The 17,974-nt window shown below is 39.6% G+C and overlaps 1 protein-coding gene across 1 annotated transcript in view; it reads left to right on the forward strand.

The window, feature by feature from the left end:
• Positions 1 to 13,558: 13,558 nt before the first annotated feature.
• LOC146004325 (ubiquitin domain-containing protein 2) overlaps positions 13,559 to 17,974 on the forward strand; it is an 80,156-nt gene continuing 75,740 nt past the window's right edge. The window contains exon 1 of the mRNA XM_083143083.1: positions 13,559 to 13,775. Coding sequence (XP_082999209.1) covers positions 13,694 to 13,775 — 82 coding nt within the window. The 5' untranslated portion in view covers positions 13,559 to 13,693. The remainder of the gene's footprint in view (positions 13,776 to 17,974) is intronic.

Genomic DNA, 17,974 nt, shown 5'->3' on the forward strand with positions numbered 1-17,974 from the left:
ATCAACGCCATCTCTCTTCAAACAACAGAAACACGTACCCAATTTCCCAGAATTCCAGAATCATCAACGCCATCTGTCTTCAGACAACAAAAACACGTACCCAAATTCTCAGAATTTCAGGAATGCAAAAGCAATTACCATTCCAAACCCATTACCCAAACCACATCCATTAATTCTCACAACATTTCCTCGAAACAACACTCGACAAACCCCATTTTCCAAGAAAAGGCACTTAACATTCACCGCACCACTTAAAAAGCCTCATCAACGCCATCTGTTTTCAGACACCGGAAATTCCGAGAATCTCCCCAACCCAAATTCCCAGAATTTCAGAATCATCAACGTCATCTGTTTTCAGTCTCCGGCAAAACGGGAAAAACCCGAATACTTTTCCTCCTCCCCAACAACCAATCAAAACGCTCCTCGCAAAATTAAGCCCCGCCCATTTTATGACGTCATCGCGAACAACAATACCCCTTGCTTGCCCACACAACTACATCATCAATTGATCTTTGATCGATCTTTTCCAATCAATTGATTTATCGGACTCAACGCGGTACAATAACTACTGTTTCTCATTGGTCCAGGAGGAAGGATGGAAAAGAGGCTGAGTGGGTAAGAATCGACGTGGGTTAACCAGCTCCAGTACTGAGGGAAGAACGCGGATCTCGAAGTACACTTGTGGACAAAATTAGAGTGAACATTGACTGTCAGTGTCGTGTGATCATCTAATGAAAGTGTGTTTGTAGGGAACAGAAACTGCGGACAAGTGTTTTGTGTTTATTATTATTATTTTTCTAGGTTACAGAACTTTGATATTTCTCTCTTCAGGAAGGGGGGACTATGTAATGAGGCAAATCATTACGTGATCCTCTCTTATTGTATATGTTTAATTAATTAATTTAATTGGATCGATCGGGTTTTAGTGTCATGTATTTTGGTAATGTTGTGGATATCTATGTATTCATGTATGTGCGTATTCTTGGCCGTTGGGTAGGTAGGTGTGTCTCTGGACAGCCGACAAGCAGAAAGTTCCCAGTAAGGGTTAGGTGATTAGCGGGGCCTATAAAAGGAAAGGAAGGGAGCATTCGGCCTCAGATGTTTATCGGAGTACAGCAATGGAAGAGGTATCTTTTTCTCTGAGGGGAGCGGCTGGGCGAGCTTTCTTTCCTTACTATGTGAACCGACGGGGATGTTAACTTTCTATCTTTTAATACACACACTTGCTCTTTTCACATTATTCCAATAGTTTATTTCATGTGGGAAACCGGGTACACAACACACATACCTTCAGCCACCTTTTTTGGTACTGAGGGTTATATATTCGGGAAGGGGGGACAGGGTACAGCGGAATGTAATTTTGCGAATAACAGTCAAGAATTAACTTATGTAAATATAATATGAAAACACACACACACACACACACACACACACACACACACACACACACACATATATATATATATATATATATATATATATATATATATATATATATCTAAAAGGAAATGGGCGTTAAGTTATAATTTGAAGAAGTACGTGTCTATTGCCTAAACTAGCATATCCACAGAACTTCAGGTACTTCAAGTACTTCAAGTTTTGAACCTAGGGACAAGGATTCAAAAATGTATGGTTGTGTATATCAGTGGCGTACGCAAGGGGGGGTTACCGGGTTTAAACCCCGCTTGAGCTTTTGAAATATTATGGAAAAGGCTGTAGAAAAAATAAAAATGGCTAATTTATTATAGTCAAAGATCTGCGACAGTAATAATAATAATAATAATAACAATAGTCTACTACTACTAATAATAAATTGAATTAGTTTTCCCATGCAGCATGGAGAGAAACATAACATTCCAAACACAATCTAAGCGGTCGTAAAGTTCAATTTTGCAATTTTTTCCGCAAAAAGTCGCGCAGCGACTCTCGCGAGAACTGTGAAAATTCCTTGCTTCGTTGCAGTGTGCCGACCTTATTGCAAACGTTCTTCCCTGTACTGATTTCACATCCCCTTGTGAACTCTCAAGTGATGCTGAGTCTGCATCCACATCATTAAATAATGTTGAAGAAGTGCTTTGTGAATCACCTAGAAGTGATAAATGTGTTGGAATGTCTATAAACTTACTTTTGAACGAAAACATAGACTCAGTGGAATTTAGCAACACGTATTCTCGCGCTTCATCATCATCCTGGGTGAGTTCCATAAATGTAAATTTCCCCGTGCATATAGCACCGTGCCATGAAGTTACACATAGTGGTGTGGTGGGTCCCACACATTCTCGATTTCGGCCACTTTGCAGGTGATGTGATCAGCACCATGCTCCTGCAGCCTTTATCCCCCAGGATTGCTCTCAGGTACCCATTGATATTAGGCTGGGTGCGGAGACAAGGCTAGATAAATTCCAACCAATTCCTGGAATCGAACCCGGATCTCCCACGAGGTTGTCAGACTAGACCACCGCTGCTCCTTGAATGAGTTCATATTTTGATTATTTCAATAAATTTAATATATTTGCTTGTTTTTATGGATTTTCTTCACACTTGAAATGTCTCACCTATCATATACAAATAACCGTTGACTAGACAATTATTTCGTAACAAAGAAACAAAAAAATGTAATTTTGTTATATTGCTTTCATAAATATATTTATGTAGATCTCTACTACTTAATAATAGTAGTGATATAAGTAGTAACAGCACCTGCATTAGTAGTATTATTAGTAGTAATTAAACTAATTAATTAATTATAAGTATTATTAATTAATTAATTAAAGTATAATAAAACAATTGTAATGTGAATTTGTAGAAAGTTTTCGAAATAACCCCCCCCCCCCTTGATGAATTCCTGCGTACGCTACTGGTGTATATTGTGTATGTTGTTGAGAATCGGCTTAAAAGCACAAACTATACCTCTACAACCAAAGAAACCGATCCAACTACCACATGGAGGAAATCAGTTGTAATCTATCTAGCTGTTGTTTATTTCTAATGACAGACTGATCAAACCAAGCAAATCAAGCGAAATCAAGATAATAATAAATGTTAAAGCAAATAACAGTACTCACTAAATAAGTTCACACTGCCTTGCTTCGTAATCGTTCTTGAGAATTTTTGTTCTCTTCCGCCGTATCTATATATTACTGTAGTTGCTACAGGCTGTAGCTAACTTCCCTCCAAAAATTCAATAACGTTAAATATTAAGTCTGCTTTCGCTATGTACAGTTTCCCTATTCATCATGAAATCAAACACTTTGCACTAAAACAGGAACGACCTTTCGACAGCGTTAAATCATTTTGAAACGCAGTAACAGCCACACTATTTGATGCACGCTCCCTCCCCGCTGGTTGATAATTCGGCTACTGCGCTACAGAGGCCGTTTATTTTGACCAAGATGCACGAAGCAAAGGCATGCTTAAAACAACCGTTTTGGTATCAGTTGCCCTCTCCTCCTTTTCTTCCCCTGTTATGCTCGGGACAATATACGATCGAAATTTCCCTTTCATATAATAAAAAATTCCACAATTTCCGATGATGTATGGGTTGCATCGACTCCGTCACACGATCTTCAATGGAATGGGTTTGCAACACTACATTTGCTCGCACACAGATCGCTGTGTTCCCGGCTTTCCTACATGATGCAGCCTCCCCTCAGACGGCGCTCAAGCCAAAAAAATCCAATCAGCATCCTCTACAAGACTGCTGCAACAGCGTCATAGGGAGCGAAACTACCATTGTCTTCCAGCCCCGATCGCGGCCTGGTCTACACGGGTTGATATCACTGATCGCAGGCTTCTCCACCATCTCTCTTGGTGCAGCGGCGTGGTAACACTTGATGTTTCGAAGGAGATAGAGTTCAATAAATAAATATAATAATAATGATTTGCATTACAGATTTATTTAGGTGTGCACGTGCGAATATTCAGAAGCCGCTACTGCTTGTGGGTGTAAGTTCCCGTAATCAAGTTTGCGGGAGGTTCCGCAGTTTCTTACTCCCACACACTTCATACATGAATATCACACATTATATAAAATCATTTTTCACTTGATGCATATATGTACACAAAAAAGAATATATGAAAACACTAATTATATACATTGTTCACTGAACACTTAAACATATCAAAAATTACTGAAATCATAAACAAAGTAGCTACTACATAAAGATAATGTTCCAAATATTTGTATAAAAAATACTTAACATATATTGTTTGTTTACTTATAGATTGAAATATGATATGAAAATATTATTTTATGGAAACATTGCAAATTCACTACAGTGTCAAAATTCAATGAATAGTAAAGAAAACAATTATGTTATTAGATATGATTAAATATTGATACTTTTTTACTTAAAGTAACAATATGATATTCAACATTCCGGGTTTTGCAATTAATTGTGTACTAGCGGTACATGAAATTGACTGAGTGATCGATTTGTTGTTTAAGTTCACTTTATTCCCAGATCGGGACTGGACCTACAGTTGAAAGTGGGATCCGAAACACTATGCCATTTGCCTCCACCTGGTATCAAACCCGGTACCCCTTGATTATAAAGCACCGACGTACATCAGAACGAAAACAAAATGAACCTGTAATAGTGTTTTCATTATGATTTTCTAGAACACCTGTACTTCAGACTAAGGAACAAGTATTGAAAAAATAAATCAAATATACTTCCCGCAAATATTTTATGCCCGAGACCCCGTAATTCAAGATTATGCTCTGCAAAATACTCAAGGACATACAGTATTCGTTTGAAGACCTCACGCAAGTGCTGCTTATCCTGTGAAATCAACAGTCCCTGTTGCTCATCAATAGTCATGTTTTCTGCAGTTTAAATTCACATTCGGTCCATTTTTTAAGGCATTGAATTTGACTTTCTGATATTGAATGGTTTTGTAGTCGATAGCTTAAATGCCTTAGTAGTTATGGTACCGCGTTTGGTCCGATAAATCAATTGATTGGAAAACATCGAACAAAGATCAATTGATGATGTAGGTGTGGGGGTAAGGTGGGGTGGGTGGGGGTATTGTTTTGAGTGATGACGTCATAAAATGGGCGTGGCTTATTTTGTAAGGAGGATTTTGATTGGTTGTTAAGATCTTGTGAGGAAGATTTTGATTGGTTGTTGAGTTCTTGTGAGGACGATTTTGATTGGTTGTTGGGGGAGGAGAAAATGTGGGTAACGGTTTTCTGGCGACGGTTGGTTTTCTTGGAATTGTGATACGTGTTTCCTGTGTTTGAGGATGCATTGATGGGGGGGGGATGTGGCTGTTTATCGGTGAAGGTTGGTTTTCTTGGAATTGTGATACGTGTTTCCGGTGTTTGAGGAGAGATGGCGTTGATGAGTTGTTTGTGATAAGGATAATGGTTCCTGGAAACTGTGAGTGTCGGTCGTTAATTGAAAATAAGGCGCCTGTTGAAGAAGATAAGTGAAACATTATGAAATTCTCGGAATAAATCGGAATTGCAGAGTGGTATATTAGAATTCCGAAAACTGGGAGATAGAAGTTTTGTCGGAGGTTAATTGGAAGGAACGTCAGACGGTTAAAGAAGATAAGGGGAACGTTATGAAATTCTCGGAATTGATGAGAAATATGTGTTCCAGGAATGATAGGTGTTTCAGAAGATGATGTCGGCGTTGTCCTTTTTTCGTTTTTGATAAGAAATACTAGGGAGTGATGAGTAATACGTTAGAAATGAGTGTGACTGAATTAAATCATGTCTGATCATGTTTCGGGGGTAGCCTTCTAGGAATAGTGGGTGTTTATCGGAAAACGTGATGTATAAAAAAAGAAGGTATAAATAGAAGGGATAAAAGATGATAGGATCTGGTAACGGTTCTTGTTTGTTTCTTGGTTTTTTGTAGTTAAGAAATGGGGTGTCTGTTGATAATTAGGTTAAAATAGAAATACCTCAAATGCTGTTTCTATGCTGGATGCTGTTTGAGGAGATACTGTTAACGTTGATCTCTTTTCTTTTATGATAAGAAATACTTAGGAAGTGATGAGTGATATGTTAGAATTGGATTTGACTCAATTGAAACATGTCTAATGATATTTTGGACGTAGCGTTGTAGGAATTGTGGGTGTTTGAAACATGTTTAACGGAAAACGTGATGTATGAAAAAGAAGGTGTAAATCGAAAAGATGATAGGATCTGGTAACGGTTCTTTTGTCTTTTGTAGTTAAGAAATTTGGTGTCTCGAAGATAATTAAGTTAAATATAGAAATACATGAAATGCTGTTGCTTGGCTGCGAAAAAGTTTTCTCTTTGCTTTTGTTTTTGATAAGAATAGTCAATGTGTTAATAAAAGATGTTGTACAGAAAAAATGTTGTGTTTGTATATAACTAGTATTGTGTTAGAATGCCGAAGACGCAGGATACGAATCCCGAAAGTAACTACGTTTTGATGAAAGAGGTACAGGATTCGAAACCCTGCCAGGCATGGTTGGTACATCTACCTGAGACTCCTGGTTCGAATCCCGGAATTGACTATGTTTTCTTAAAGAGAACCCGGATTCGAATCCCGCTTAGGCATGGTTGCGAATGTTGCCGGAGACCCAGGGTTCGAATCCTGGAATTAACTGTTTTCATAAAAGAAGGCCCTGATTCGAATCCCTCTCAGGTACGGTTGTGAATGTCTATTTATCCCTGATTCCATCTTCGCAAATTAGTCAAAAGACACAGAATACAAAGTAAAATACATTAAATACAAGAGGGGTACTTACAACACGGAAGAAATCTTGGCTGCCTATTCTGCTGTAAAATGTCAAGAGGAAATGAACTGGAGGGAAATATTCTGCAAAAGGAATCTATCCACTTTCTTATAGGGACGCACATCAGCAATCATATTTATTATTTCTTGTAAAGTGCTTTAGAAGTCTGCATAGGAGATCACAACGCTTTCTTGTGTGAGTCACAACAGTTCCTTGTCTGATATTCACAGGACGTCCTTGACCCATGTTGGTACAGATTTTTCAGCGAGAAACAGTAGTACCTTCTTGAGGGTCCGAGTGATTGATCGAGTGACGGATTGAACCGATGTTTCAAGTCAGTTTTATGCACTGTTATGCTAATCGGAACAGAACCCGTTTAATGCACTTCGGTTAATCGGGAGTAGGATGTATCGAACCCGGGACCCGTGGGACAGGACCTACAGTGCGGATTGAACCGATGTTTAAAGTTTGCTTTATGCACTGTTAGGCTAATCGGGACAGAACCCGTTTTATGCACTGCAGCTAATCGGGAGTAGGATGTATCGAACCCGGGACCCCTGGGACAGGTCCTTCAGTGCGAATTGAACCGATGTTTAAAGTTCGCTTTATGCACTGTTAGCCTAATCGGGAGAGAACCCTTTTTATACACTGCGGCTAATCGGAAGTATGATGTATTGAACTCGGACTCGTGGGACAGGACCTACAGTGTTCAACACAGTCCGGTCAACGTCTGGACAGGTTTTTCAAGATTTCAAATTTACCTACAATAGCTAGCTGACAATATACATTGCCGACGCTTACTACGTAATAATATACAATTAATTGTCATTTCAGGTCGCCATGTTGGTGTGACGATGGGAGCCGCCATGTTGGCCGCCATTTTGGTTTGTTTTTTGACCGTAGACCCCTTCCATATACTCTATGAGAAGGTCTTGACGTGCAGATTCCAAATCTACAATTACTTTCACAAACAATGGGGCCGCCATTTTTGTTCTTATTTTGACCGTAGACCCCTTCCATATACTCTGTGAAAAGGTCTTGACGTGCAGATTCCGAATCTGCAATCGCTTTGACTGTTGCTCAATTGGGAATTTTAAAGTTTTTTTTTGGTTTTGTGAAATTTTCACGTTTTTTAAAAAACGTTTTCTTTAAACCACTATATCTCCGTACCTAATTGATCTATGAGGATGGTTGATAGCTGGTTGGACTTTGGATAAAGTCCTGTTTCTATTGAAGGTGGTTTCATCGTTCTGGGACCAGTGGTTTCCGAGTTTCTTTTTTTTACTGTAAAGCTTCTTCCATATACTCTGTGGAAAGGTCTTGACGTGCAGATAAGAAATTCGTCTCTTATTGCCTCAAACGCGTACGAGGCATAAGGAAAAGCGAATTTCTAAGGCGTGTAGGCGGTGTTTCCATCGGGTATCGAAGTAGTGTTTTGAGAGGCATAAGATACAAGCTAACAGCACGGTTGGGTGTCACCATCGGGTATCGAAGAAGAGCCCACCTTGATCGTAACACGACAAAATTAACATTACCTATATTTATGTTCATTTCCACTAGCGACCTCCCCGATTGCGCAGTGACAGCTTCGTCGCCTTGTAATCAAAGGCCCCGGCTTCGATACCCTGTGGAAGCATATAGTGGTTCGGATCCCACTTTAAATTATAGGTCCATTCCCGATGAAGTGGACTTGTAACACCAACTCAATCAATCTTTACCACCATTATTTTACCTTCGCGATTATCCAAAAGTGGTAAAAGATAGTTCACATGACATCACAAAATATCTAAAAATTCATATGCGCCCTTTTGCAATTTATTTCCCAGTATGGCATGGCAATACTCCATTTTCCACCAAATATTACTTCAGGGATAACGAATCCGTGTTGACCTTTTTTCAGGGACGTCGGAACCGGGGGAGGCGAATTGCCCCCCTACTCATCGTCGAAGGGGGCAAGATAGTCCTTTTGCCCCCCTGGTCGCGTTATAAAAATTAGACTATTTTTAACCAACGTATATTTCGTTTGGAAAGAAAATGGAAAATTATTTTTGTACTAGTTAAATGAACGTGGACACAAGTTTTCGATACTAGCAAGAAGTACGTGATACAAAGATCCACATGCACTTTAGAATCGCAGCCATGTCTCCGCAAATCAAGTGCATCGTGAAATTAACCCCCCTAGGAATTCGCCTCTTCGGTTTCCAATTTTCATTTGAATCTACCAGGTTTTGTACGTACAGGTGCGTTTGCTGTGAAACAATCAACCCAGCGAACCCCAATGGGAAGGGAGGAGGGAGCAGAGAATAGCTTAATTTCAAATCTCTTCTTTTCCATCTACAACTACAATGCACGGATGCAAGGACTCCGAACCAGGAGGGCAGATAGAGCTTGAGCCAAAAAGTTAGAGGTGAAAAAAATTCGTGACGACGCGGTGTCGTCTTATAGGGCGTCTGACTGCCACGCGAAGACCCGAGTTCGATTCCGGGGTGGGTGATCTGAGATCAGAATTTTTCCAGCCTTGTCCCTGCAGAAAGCGGATCCGAGGCTCACCAAGCCTCAAATCAATGGGTACCTGGGTGTGTAAAGGCGGCCGGCGTGTAGTGCTGATCACATCACCTCCAAAATGGCCGAGATCGAGAATGGGTGGGGCCATACCCCCACGTTCAGTATTGCTTGATGTGAAGAAACAGCAGGGGGGGGGGCAATATTGTATTCTTGCTACCCCCCGTCACTCCCTAAAAATGAAACTATATCCATTTCGACTTATCTTGTTGTGAAGAATATTTTGAATTTTTTTTTTTGCACTAGATATGTTAACGTGCACTCAAGTTTCTGTTAACAGCAAGAAGCACGTGACATCGCAGTCAGGTCTCTGCAAATGAAGTATACCCGTTGGTATTCCCTGCTTCTGTTTGCAGTTTTATTTTGAAGCCTGGCAGGTTCAGTACCTACAAGTGCATCTTCATATAACAATACACCGGCGAAGGAGAACAGAGGGCAGCTTAACTTTAAATCTTCCGGTGCATTTTCCGAACACAAGCTTTCTTTAAGGAGACCCCTTGCTGACAAAAGGTCATCGGCCATGAGAAAAGGTGCACCTTGTAAGTTCTTGAAAATTCAAGTCTGCAGAAGGCGTGTTTTGGCATTTACTATGGAAATTGTATTAATGAATTTGAATTTCCTTCCGCACATATACGTGTAAATTATTTGCAGAAAGTACACCAACTGCAAGGTCGCGTCGGAAGATCACTGCACTGCACTTAGTCCCCTGATATAGAATCAAAAATTGGTAAGTTTTACTTTTCTCCTTAACGTTTTCTTTACTAATTTATATTTTGTGTGTGAAAGGACAGAAGAAGACGTGATTAGAGATAGACAAGTATCGTCTCGATATACCATCAGTTCTCTGGTCTTTCGGGTTTTAAAGCTGCAAACTTTGGAGTGTATGAACTACCTCTTCTCCTGTAAAGGAGGAACTTTTATTTCATGGCCCATTAGATTATTAAACGTTTTATTGCAAATTTGGGGCTCAATATATGCCCTAACCTTACTGAGTTTAGAGCACCTAGCACAAATGAAATCGGTTTCTCGTTCGCCATCTAATTGATTGATTTGGTTTATTTTAGTTCCCTTTTCTTTCACTTTTGGCTAATCTCCAAAATAAGGATGAGTGATGTTATGATGAAATTGATGAATGGACACTCAGAAAGAACACCTATGCCCAGACCGGGATTTGAACCCAAGACCCCTGTCGTCGTAGCGCGCTGCGCTAACCATTCTACCACTGAAGTCTATACCCGTGATGCGATTTCACACAAACACAACAACTTTCTATCCCTCCAAGGCATCTCATTGCAGAAGCAACTTTATCCGACCGACTAAATTTATGGCAGTTGAGATGGTCAGACAATTTATGACGAAATAACTAAGACGTATCAGCAAGTCCTTCCTTTTCTCTCTATCCACGTAATACGTCCACGAGAAGGTATGAACATCAATCGCAATACGTGAGAATAACAATAAACAACACCTAACAAAAGATTGATTGAATAATTTGCTTTATTTCACTTCGCTTCTTGTGCCACTTTTGGCTAATTTGCGAAGATTGGAATAAGTGATGATATGATATGTAATTGATGACGGGACACACACAAACATCCATGCCCAGGTCAGGATTCGAACCCGGAACGCCTGACGTTGTAGGGCGATGTGCTAACCATGCAGCCACTTGGACCGGCCCTAACAAAAGAGTACTATCGTACTCTCAGGGTGTAAGTTTATGATTTTTTCTAGAGGCACCCAAACGTCAACCTCTCCTCCATGTAGTTAGTACAACCCGGAGAGAATTTTTTCAGGTTAACGAGGTTCTGGCATGTGGACTAAGATCCAGTGCAAAACCCAACTTGGGAGGTTGTGTTTTGTTGTCCATGTGTTTGTTGACTTGATTTGATTTGGTGTTTTAAGTTCAATTTATGCACAGATAGGCTAATCGGGACACCTTGATTACAGGTTAAAGTGCGATCCGAACCGCTATGGGCCTCCACCAGCTATCGAACTCGGGACACCTTGATTACAAGGAGACGACGTTACACTACGTCACCGGAAAGGACTGGAGTACGTTTTCATTTATGTTACTAATCATCAGTGGCGTAGCATGGACATTTCGGGTGGGAACGCCAAGTCCGAAGGAAGGGTCGGCCCTTCCTTGCTTAATAACTTACTTATGGTATTAGTTGCCACAGGTATTGTTTATTTGCCTGAAGTCAGCTGCGTTTTCAATAAAACATCATCCATGCATGTTTTAGCTAGACAATTAGATGCCTCACTATGCCACAAATGTTTTGAACTCTGGTGTTTTATACCTTTCTGCATTACGCAAGTCATTAGAAAACCTACCTGAATCACAAGCGCCTTTGAACAACAGCAGACGTCATTGTTGTGGTTGATCCAACTACTCATTGATTTGGTTTATTTTACTTCGCTTTTCTACCACTTTTGGTTAATCGCGAATATGAATATGAGTGATGTTATTGAGGAGTAGAATCCATCCGAGATCCCATCTGTTTTCATCGATTTTCTGTCATTTTTAATTATGATTAATGTTTTTTTTAATTCAGTATCGAGGGTGACGCTATTGTTAATTAATCAAGCGCCACGTGTCGGGGGTGGAGGAGGAGATGAGTCATCGATGACTCATGCACACGTGTGAGTTTGAAATTAATGGTTTTCCATTAGTGCACAAAAGATACTATTGTGTATTCCGTTTTTTACCCTAACCTAACCCTATTGTTGTATTTTATATATGCGTTTCTGCCGGATATGAGTCATGGCTGCTTTATGCACACGTGGGAGTTTGGAATTAATGGTTTTTCCATTAATGTACAAAAGACACTATTATGGAGTTCGTTTTTTTACTCTAACCTAACACTATTGTTGTACTTTATATATGAGTTTCAGCCGGATATGAGTCACAGATGATTTATACAGACGTGGGAACTTGGAATTAATGCTTTTCCATTAATGTACAAAAGACACTATTATGGAGTTAATCATTATTGTTAGTAAATATACCTTCTTGGCAGTGGCGGCGATTGGGTTCCAAAGCCGGTGTGGTGGCATAGTGCCAAAACTGGGGGGGCAAGGACAGCATATTTCCCTTTGTAAATAAGGTTTAGCATAGTGCAGGGGCAAAAGTGGCTAAAAGCGGAGTCAACTGCCTCCCCTCGTCCACTTAATCGCCGCCACTGCTTCTTGGCATTATGTTTTAAACGTTTTATTTGTTTACGACATGTTTTTTCGGTTCTTGTTTAAAACACTGTTCAAAACATTTGAATCATGTTTTAAAAACAAATTTTGCCAACTCTGGGCATCATGGCATTTTCTTTTGCATTTTTTTTTCATTTAGATTGTTCGACGTCCAGGGCTAACTCTCGCCGCCCCATAGCTACGGTTCTGAACTTGACAAGACTTTAAGAAGAGCAGAGAATGCGAGCGAAGCGAGCAAGACAATTTTACGAAATATATTTTTATTTGTATAAAATTTGGTATCGAGGGGGCAATCCCCCTTTGTAACCCCCTGCAAGTGCTCTTGGCCGTCTGGAAGAAATAATGCAAGAAAGACGTGAAAACTAATTCCATCTTGAGCATAATTTTGTCCTGCTACTCTTACATTCTACTATAGTCTTGCTTTTCTTTCCCTCAATCTTTGCCCGCTTGCCCCCCCCCCCCACAATTTATTTCCGTCCAAGGTTGGGGATGGGCAAAGGCCATTGTCTCTCTGTGGTGGCGCCACTGCGGCTCCTTCCCCCGTAGTTGCTTTGAACTTTAATCGGCTTGAAAATACTTCATTTTCTTTAAGAGTATAATATCGTTTAATAACGCCCATAAGATTCCACTACAGTAACTTCCTAGGTGAAAGTATAATAATGTAGGGACATGGACGTCTGGAAAGGGGGAGGGGGGTTGCAACACTATTATCGTGAAAAAAAATTGCGTACGTCCAATATTAGGTGGTGCAATTGCTCCCCTTTGCCAACGCCTATATTTAAAACGCGGGGAAAACAACTTTTTTGGAGGGATCGTATTTGGCGCTGCTTCCAGTCCACGACTTCAAAACCGCACTGCAAGACCCACAAGACCGTTCTCGGAGGTTGCTCGCTTCAAGTAAGATCTTGCGGGTTTTAAAGGCGACCCTTCATGACGTGCTGCATAGCTTTTTTTTACCTTTCGGACACGGCCTTTGATATGAAGAATTGCTCATTATAGATCTTGTTCTTTAATCACATGTCAGACAAGAAAGACGAGAAATCAGTATTACAACCTCTACACACCATCACTGTTCCGTAGAAATTTGTGTAATGTTATTTTATGTTCTGTGCTTTAGGTTCGCATATTGTATATGAAGTGTTTGTGTGCATAAAATGGATCTTATGGGCATTTTCGCTGAGATGCCGAGAGATCTGAATACTTCAGAATGGGAGGATGCATAGGAATAAATCGAACTAGTAATAGTACCATAGATGTTTCTACGGAAAATGTTACAAGAGTTAACTCAGGTATGCAAGTAGCATCCTACTGTGTCCTCATTTAAAAATAATGTGCGTAATTTTCACATTCAAGATAAAATTTTACTTGTCTTAGCATTAATACATTCGGATGTCGACTGTTAAAACATATCGATGAAGTAGAATTAAGGGATTTAAAATAAGTATTATAGCACAGTAAAATATAATACGTGGAAAACAATCAGCGTATTATGAACTTGGAACGAGTCAAAAGTAGCAGGTCACCCCCCCCCCCCTTAACATCTGAACAAAGTACAGTCATAAAAACAATTAGCAAAATACTATCTTGACAATGCATTCCGCACTTGCGAAGATGTAAACTGAATAAATAATTTATTTATGGTTTTCCATAATAGCATTTCCATTCGTTGAAATACTATTTGGAAATGCATTTATATTTGGGTTAATGAAAATTACCTTATAAGGTAATCCTGCACAATTGGGTTGTATTAATACGCATGCGCGAGATCCATGCATTTCAGCGTTGCCAACCCCTCAGCTACAAAAAGTGCTGTTCGAACTTTGAAATTATGCTAGAATGCCACCCAATTGTGCTAGGGCAGGATTATTATTATTATTATTATTAACAATATATTTTATTACTATTTTCAAATGTTATATTTTATCCCACCCTAAGATCTATTTATTTTAAGTCCCTTTTTTGCCTTAGGGTCTCTGGGAGTAAGTACGACGGTGAAGGAAGAACTGATGAAATGGTCTATGGACTATGGGATGGAAAAAACATAATTATATGTCCTCCATACTTTACCAAGGGTCGAACTAGGGCATGTGTTTTAGTAAATTTGTAAAAATACTTCACATATTTTTTCTAGCAGATGGGGAGAGGGAAGATGACATGACACAGCTAAGCGTCGTTATCTTTCAATTACTGGCGGGGGATGTATAATTCACAAATATCTTTCATATACTACTGCATTTTTTGTGTTATATGGAAGGACGTATTAACCCATTTCCACCTCCAACAACACCTTGCTATAGAGACACACACTTTTGTGCTAGTTCTTTACAACTTTTAAATGCTCATAGAATGCATATATATGTAAACTAATAATTTTTCCAAATAGAAAAAGGAAAGGAAAGGAAAAAAAGTACTCACCAAACGAAAAAATAAAAACTGCCTCTTTCCCACTCCTTTCTATATTTCTGAGCATACGACTCCCATTTCTGGTTTAAATCCCCATGGTTGTTTTTTTTTCCTTTTCGGGAGTTTCACAGTTACTTCTTTGCTATTAGTAATCATTTTTCAAAATTGTTCCAAATATATTTTATATATTTTATATAAAAATAATTAAAAAGCAGGAAAAAAACACTCATAGATACACTCAAACACAACACACGCTCAAAAATACACTGAAAGACTCAAGCATGAAGAATTAAAATCATGCACAGGAACAACGTTTTTTTCGCCGCGGGAGACGGCTTCCGAAATGGTTAGATGTCGAGTTAAATAAACCGAACCGAACACAAGCTAAAGACAAAGATGGTCCAAATTAGCCGACAAAAGAGGGCGCCACATGAGCTTTATTTGTGAATGAAATTTTCTACTAAACATTCCTTGTGAAAATACAGGCACCGCAAATGGTTGACCCCTTGTGTCGGTGCTAGGAAAGGACACACTTTTGAGGGCGGGCCGCCCCAACCCTCCTCTTCTATTTTATGGCAGGAAGATGCGGGAGAGATGAAAGGCGTTGGTGTGGGACGGGATCACTGGGCAGGTTTACTCTCTTTTGTTAGAAACATGTCCACTCCTGAAATAGAGATGTGAAGTTACTTTTATTTTTACTTCTACAGAGCACTTCCCTTTGAGTTCAATGTCTACCGACGGTTGCAGATTATGCTAGATTTGGCTGTTATGCCAAACATAGGGTGCTAGGTGCCAAATGTGGTTAAATTATGCTAGGTTTAGCACCATTATGCTAGGGTTGGCATCGCTGATGCATTTCGCGAGGCGGAAGATGTACAACGTTGCCAGATCTCTTTGCAGCGTCTTCGCTGCCATTAGGGGTGTGTAGGGGGCAGCACGCATATTAATGAGCAATTGCACATTCCAATATCTACCGGTATCGTGGGTATTTCTTGTTGCAGATTTTTGCGAGGTGGAAGATCTCCAACGTTGCCAGTTCTCTTCTTTTTGGCATCTTCGCTGTCATTAGGGGTGTGAGGGGAAGATTTTTTTGGGTCGGGACGGGAATTTTTTAAATCCCGATATTCCCTGCATTCGGGATGTGAAAAATTAGCCATTTCCGGACTAGTCGGGAAGTGATAGAAATTTCCCGAACAATTTCCGATAATTTTCACACACTTCATTTTAAAACGACCATTTGGCATTTCTCGACTGCTTATAATAACGAAAAGTCGGGAAATATTTTCCCGAATTCGGGATCGGAACGGGAAATTTTTTCCCCGATATCCGGGTCCCAACTTTTCAGGATCCCGCACACAGCATTTACATCATTTGAGGAATGTGCGGGATTCCAAAAAGTCGGGACTGGGATCGCGAATAAAATATCTCTACAATGTCACTATTCGAATTACGTTAATTCTTTCCAGATATCTCAGGGGAGGCAAGTGCCCTCCCCCCCCCCTGCGGTCACCCATGCATAATGTGGACTTTAATCAATCAACCATGCATGCTAACGGGTAGATATTAGAATGTGCAATTGCTAATTAATGACGCATTAGCTTGGTGAATGCGAAACGAAAATATGCTGGCAGCACCCCTGTTCAATCCCTACGCTTTTGATGGCCAATTGTTCTCCCATTTAAATACATAGGGAATTTGATGCAGAGCGTGATTCTATTACATTCATCTTAACTTTAGAAATTATGTCAGATCATGATAGACGATTAATCAGTGCTGTGACACTAAGAATTTTAATGAGACAATTGTCAACAGAACAGACATCGGAACTCAAAAAAAGCCTTAAATTTTTCACAATTTAAGGCCGTACTAAAGGCAATTTTGTGGTAATTTTTCGCTTACAGATGGCAGCACCGTTTGCCATGGCTACCGAGAGCCATGTTGCCAGATCTCCGCGTAAATATAACCAAGGTAGATACATACAGGTTGGTCGATTAGGGTACTCGATGTGAGATGACGCCATATTGGTTAGAGGTGAGTTAGTGGATTAAAAAATAGTAGTAAATCAGGGAAATTGATAATCATGATATTTTAGTTATATGTTCTTCTTACAGAAATATGCAATATCATTAGTGGAAGGTAGTAATAGTCGAAATATTAAAATAAAATCCGTTGTTTTATATTAAGTATTTGTTTTAATATTTAGAACGCAGAGAAGAAAATGCAATAATAAGTGTAGTTAAATATTAATATAAAATCCGTTGTTTTATGTTCAGTATTTATTTTAATATTCAGAACGCAGAGAAGAAAATACAATAATAAGTGTAGTTAATTCAAACACGAAACGGACCAAGTAAGGACAGTAATTGAAATAACTGAAAACATTTTGTGAACGCGTTTGAAGAGAATGCTGCGTTGACTCAGACACGTATCCAAGGGGGCGTTCAGGCGGCTAGAGCCCCCCCCCCCCGAAAGTTTTCGGTTTACACTAGATAAAATGAGGCTTTTTGGTTTCTTGTGTGTGTGACGAAAATTTAAGGAGAGAAATAATTATCGAGGCAAGGTAAATTTTTCTACAACCCTGTAATTGATAATAGCACGTGTCCAAGGTGGGGATAAGGTGGGTTGACCCCCTCCCCAAGAAATGTTTCAGTTTACACTAGATAAAATTAGGTTTTTGGTTTCTTTAAAATGCAACAATTTAAGGAGAGATATAATTATCGGGGCAAGATAGAGAATGTTCCATAGCCATTTTATTGATAATAGCACGTATCCAAGGTGGAGATCAGGGGGTCGAGCCCCCGCAGGAAATCTATCAGTTTACACTGGATAAATTAGTTTTTTTGGCTTCTTGAATAATGTGACGATAATTTAAGGAGAGTAATTATCGAGGCAAGACGGAGAATGTTCTATAACCCTTTCATTGACAATATTGCACGCAAACGTTTCTTGCGCTTTCAATGTTGCCGTCGCAGCGAGAGCGATCATTGTGTAAAGATTTGTCATCATTTGGAAGCTGCACAACAAAGCGTGCCACGAGTAGGACTATTCTTTGTATTACTTATTCTTTGGAAAGCGGGAAAGGAAA

Source organism: Lepisma saccharinum, chromosome 21 (genome assembly GCF_977018435.1).
Source record: "Lepisma saccharinum chromosome 21, izLepSacc3.1, whole genome shotgun sequence".
NCBI classification, from domain to species: Eukaryota; Metazoa; Arthropoda; class Insecta; order Zygentoma; family Lepismatidae; genus Lepisma; species Lepisma saccharinum.